This window comes from Mastomys coucha, unplaced genomic scaffold, assembly GCF_008632895.1.
Source record: "Mastomys coucha isolate ucsf_1 unplaced genomic scaffold, UCSF_Mcou_1 pScaffold20, whole genome shotgun sequence".
Classification (NCBI taxonomy): domain Eukaryota; kingdom Metazoa; phylum Chordata; class Mammalia; order Rodentia; family Muridae; genus Mastomys; species Mastomys coucha.
Genome location: NW_022196903.1, coordinates 25,516,813 through 25,522,223, shown reverse-complemented (window position 1 = coordinate 25,522,223; position 5,411 = coordinate 25,516,813). Strand labels below are relative to the sequence as shown.

At 37.5% G+C, this 5,411-nt stretch overlaps 1 protein-coding gene across 2 annotated transcripts in view; it reads left to right on the top strand.

Annotated features, from left to right (window-relative positions):
* Tmem209 (transmembrane protein 209) overlaps positions 1–5,411 on the top strand; it is a 26,791-nt gene that overhangs the window by 6,514 nt on the left and 14,866 nt on the right. For both annotated transcript variants that reach the window (XM_031381416.1, XM_031381415.1), the window contains exons 6-7: positions 401–602; positions 4,658–4,833. In XM_031381416.1, the coding sequence (XP_031237276.1) occupies positions 401–602; positions 4,658–4,833 (378 nt within the window). The remainder of the gene's footprint in view (positions 1–400; positions 603–4,657; positions 4,834–5,411) is intronic.

Here is a 5,411-nt window from a genome sequence, read left to right as displayed (position 1 = left end):
GAGTTCAAATCCCAGCAACCACATGGTGGCTCACAACCACCCGTAATGAGATCTGATGCTCTCTTCTGATATGTCTGAAGTCAGCTACATTGTACTTATATATAATAATAAATAAATAAATAAAAATTTTAAAAAATTAAAAATAGGGCTGGAGAGATGGTTCAGTGTTTAGAACACTGACTGCTTTTCCAGAGGTCCTAAGTTCAGTTCCTAGCAACCACATAGTGGCTTACAACCATCTGTAACAGGATCCGATACCCTCTTCTGGTGTCTCTGAAGACAGCAACAATGTACCTATAATAAATAACATAAAGTAAATAAATAAATAAATATTTTTTAAAAAATTAAAAATATTTGCATGTGAACTTAAAGTAAAATCCCATTCTTTGCTTTTGTGTAGTTGGCGAGCTTTAGTCTGTCTCCTTCTTCTCCATACCCTACCAATGTGGGCCCAGTGGAGAGCAGTGGATTGAGGTCTCGCTACCGTTCTCCACCTACGGTCTATAACTCACCCACTGACAAAGAGGACTACATGACAGACCTGAGAACTCTGGACACGTTCCTTAGAAGTGAAGAAGAGAAACAGCATAGAGTGAAGCTGGGTACCGTATTTTATTTACATTTGATATGTATATTTTGGTTGTTACTTTACATAATCCTTAAACTAATACTAGATTAAGTGTTAAACTTAAGAGGTTAAACATAGCTCGCCTGAGCAATCTTAAGTCTTTCTCTGCTGTAAGCTTAAAAGCCCTTTCATATGAGATAGCTTGCCCTCAAATTGTGGCTGTGTATGTTTTGGAGCAGTGTGTAGCAAGCTTTTCAAATGATAGCTCTTTACTAGTGTTTATGAAAGACTGATGTGCTAGACAGGGTTGGGAAAAAGCATTCTTGCCCCTAAAACTGCTACTGGCTTTGGGGGGAGGGTGTTTTGTTTTGTTTTTTAATAACATTATAAAATTTGTCTCTTAATAATTCCTTAAAGCATATAGTTTACCTAAGGAAACAGTGTTAGCAAGTCTTAATCTATTTGAGGTGGATTTGATTATTACAAAGTCAATTATTTGAAACCAAATTAGGTTATTGAACTGAGTAATGATTTTCCCCCCCAGGAAACTTCCACAGAAAGCACATTAGATGCAAAAGCGTGGCCATGGTGAGGAGGCCAAGTTATTGGAGCATGGCTCTTTGTGTCGCTTGAAATCTCTCTAGGGGTTTTTAATTTAATTCTGCCTGCAAGTGCCACAAATGTCAAGGAAACAAATCAATATTATCTTGTTACTTTCTTCTGTTTTGGAACTTTGAAATATTTGAAGTGTACTGAAAATTATAGACTAGCACAAAGAACAACTAGTACATATCTTTTATGATTTTCAGATATTTTTCATTTCCTTTTTATCTTTTCTTTCACATTTAGAAGTATTGTTATCGATGTTTGTAAGTGTTATTGCTGTTGCTTTTCATTGTCAAGCCTGACAAGACCTAGTTATCTTTATTTCCTCCTAAGTTAATTGTGCTGCGGTTAGAGATTCTGATCTATATCTATTAATGTTTAGCGCTTCTTTTCTTTCTCTGTGGGGAAGGCTTTTTAATCTTAGGCTTGCTTTTAGGCTCTATGGTCACTTTTGTATAAATGGTTCTGACACATTAAAAAGAACATGGACTCTAAATTCTGGTCTCTCTGTCTTTGCATATTTCTGTACATTTAACTACTATGCTGTGTTTGTAAGCTTTAGGTAATTTAAATATTCTGCATAAATTAATAACTTTTTGCAAACCTACTCTCAGGCTATGTAAATATCCTATTATAAATTTTAATGCTGCTTTTTAACATTAGTTTAAAATTATTTTCAAAATTATTGCTGTTCTCATAGGGACTTTTTTAATCTTTGTGTTTTTAAGATAGAGTCATTCTGTTAAAATCGGGCTGGCTTGGAATTTATTATGTCACTCAAGCAATCTTCAAACTTATGGTTCCTGACTCAGTCTCTTGGGTGCTAGAATTATAAGCCTGTCTGTTTGGGGACTTTTAATTGTATCATTTCATCTATATTTTCCCCCCAGACATTTGTGTGTAGGAATTGTGTTCGTATGATAAGTCTTAAGTGTATATCCTTCCTTGGGTGCTGTTCACTATGTAGTTTTTGACATGGAATCTCTTAGTGGCCTGAAACGTGGCAGTTACATGAAGCTGGCAGGGCAGCTGCCCCAGAGATCCACTTACCTCAGCTTCCCTAGTACATCAATGGGTTTAATGGCACATGCCTTTAATCTTAGTACTCCAGAGGTAGAGGCAGACAGGTCTCTATGGGTTATAGGCTAGTCTGGTCTATATAGTGAGTTCAAGACAGCTTAGGGCTACAAGGTGAGATCCTGTCTAGAAAGAAAGAAAGGGTGTGTGTATTTTTGGTATCTTTCTTTGAATATCTGTGCCCCACCTTTCCCATTTTTGCCCCACCCCCTCACTTTCTAGAGACACAAAATAATATATCTCCATCTTGTACTTCCCTGGCTATCTCTGGAGTCCCTTTGGGTTTCCTGAGGTAAGGTTGTTTTGTTTTGTTTTGTTTTGTTTTTAGAGGAGAATGGTATTTAGAAGTTAATTTCTGAGTACTCTGCGTGCTGTTATTACTTAGGTATCATATTTTATGGTTTTGGGGTTTTGTTTGTTTGTTTGTTTTGTTTTTTGGAACAGGTTTCTCTGTGTAGCCCTGGCTGTCCTGGAACTCACTCTGTAGACCAGGCTGGCCTTGAACTCAGAAATCCACCTGCCTCTGCCTCCCAAGTGCTGGGATTAAAGGCGTGTGCCACCACTGCCCGGCTCATATTTTAGATTCTTAAAACATCTAGCTAGCAAATAATTCATGTAAATAATTCCAATTCCATATTCACAACTCAGCTCTCCAGGAGTGAGAAGCTACGCACTCTCATTTACATGGAATCATTTAAGCCAAGGTGTAACCCTGGTGATACTTCATCTCTCAATATTCCCGTGTCCCCTGAGAACAGGGCATTTCCCCTTAGAACTTCAAAATGAATTTTTTAATTGCAGTACTACTGTAACTCAGGCACATTGTTACTACAGCTGACCCAATGATGACCTTGAGAACTTTTTCCTTTGCTGATACAGATTGCTCCATTTAGTTGCGTTTCTTTTGCCTTCTTTAACCTGGAATGTGTGTGTATGGCATGTTTATTTTAAAGAGATCAGGCTATTGGGGAAGTTGGATCTGTCCAGTTGTTTTGTCATCATGAACTCCAAGTGTTTTCTGGTAGCTTAGTTGTATGTCTCTGTGCAGTAGCTTAGGAGATGCATGATACAGGGGAGGGAATTGTATCACGTGATCACCATGATTGCAAGCAGCTTCCTCCGTAGTAGTTTCCTTTGATTTCCTGCTTCCAGCCACCCACCCTCCCTGCTTCCAGTAATCCACCAGAGAGCTTGCCCAAATGCATTAATGCAAAGATGGTTGCAAAGAGAGACTTCCTTGGGAGCTCTTCCATGTTTTGTGATCTGGCAATCTTCTGAAGAGAACAACGTTGTTATCTCTCAGCTCAGTTGTTTTTAATCACTTTGGACTCTTAAGTTTAGCTTTTCTCAAATTGGCTTAATTTTTTTTTTTTTTTTTTTTTTTTTTTTTTTTTTTTTTTTTTTTTTTTTTTTTTTTTTTTTTTTTTTTTTTTTTTTTTTTTTTTTTTTAGGATTTTTATTTTTTCAATGCTTTTTTTTCTCCTACGTCCATGATGCTGAGCCCATTTTTTCAAAGTTGGCCCAACAGTTCAATTATCTGTAATTCTTGGACACTAAATAAATGCCTAAACTTTTGTAGTGTTGATTTTTACATTGGAGTCTCTTTTGCTAGTAATTTGCATGATTGTCAGTTTTAGCAGAGTTTTGTCTATTCTGAGCAGGCTGGATAGAGACCATGTTTCTCAAACTCTAAGAATAAACTCTTCATATGTATACTCATTGAGAACTTGTTTGTTTAGCCATGCTACCTGCTGGTAGAAGACAAAGCATCCTAGCTCTAAACGAGTTCATCTTCTCTTTGGGAATACAGACTAACTAGTCCTCAAGGGCCATAAGACTTGACGTGAGGTACTGATAGACATGGGCATCATTGTCTTATGTTTCCACAGAAGGTTTTAATCAACACAGGAATTACTACTGGGTACCATGTAAAATTCAGCTAGTGCTGCTGGTATTCCATTCAGAGGAACTTCCAAACATTTGTTTTTCCCTGAATTAGTAAAAGTGTTAATAAAACAAGTTTAATTTTACAATAAAAATAGACACTCCCAACCACTTGTACTTCTTGGGCCTCTTAAGTTGATACTGCTCAGAATATGTTCTTGTTAATTTTTAACACAAGAAGCCAATAATCTCCAAAGAGAAGACAATATTGAGGCCAGGGGAGATGCTTCTAGGTTTTATTTTCTGACTCCTTGAGTACAGTGTGTGAAGGGGCAGGGGTTCTTGTCTTCTGGGGGTCGTCTTGTCTTCTCATTCCTAGAATACAGTTAGGGGGTGCTTGTGTTCTGATTTTCTAAGTATTGTCAGGGGTTGCCTAGTTCCTAGGTACCCAGCATCTCTGAGTTATTACTGATACATAAAAAAATTACTGTAAGGACTAAAACAGTTTGAATTCAATTTCAGGGAGCCCAGATTCCACCTCTCCTTCTACCAGCCCTACCTTCTGGAATTACAGTCGTTCTGTGGGGGATTATGCACAAACCTTAAAGAAATTTCAGTATCAGCTTGCCTGTAGATCACAGGCCCCATGTGCTAACAAAGATGAAGCTGATCTCATTTCTAAGCAAGCTGCAGAAGAGGTAAAGGGAAAATAAAAATGATTTAATATATTATGACTTTCATCTTGGTAGTCTTTTAATGGTTAGAAACATGGCATTCATGGTGGACTAGCTTTTGCTTGAAATGTTTACACTATATGATACATAGTTAAATTAAACTGCCCTACCTAAAATACCATGCCATGATCATTAGAAAAAAGACTCTCAAAGGCTGGGCATGTAACTCAGTAGTAGAGTACTTATCTGTGTAGCATACACAAGGCACCATGGCTGATCACTAGCACTACACCAAAATAAAAAATAACAAGGCCGGGCAGTGGTGGCTCATGCCTTTTTTGTTTGTTTGTTTGTTTGGTTTTTGGTTTTTGGTTTTTTTTCAAGACATGGTTTCTCTGTGTAGCCCTGGCTGTCCTGGAACTCCCTCTGTAGACGAGGCTGGCCTTGAACTCAGAAATCTGCCTCCCAAGTGCTGGGATTAAAGGCATGCGCCACCACTGCCCGACTAGGGTTTTGTATTTTCACTTTATACTTAAAAGTAAAACACATATAAACCCTACCAACATGAAGAACTTTTAAAGATATATTTGTTTTTGTTTTGT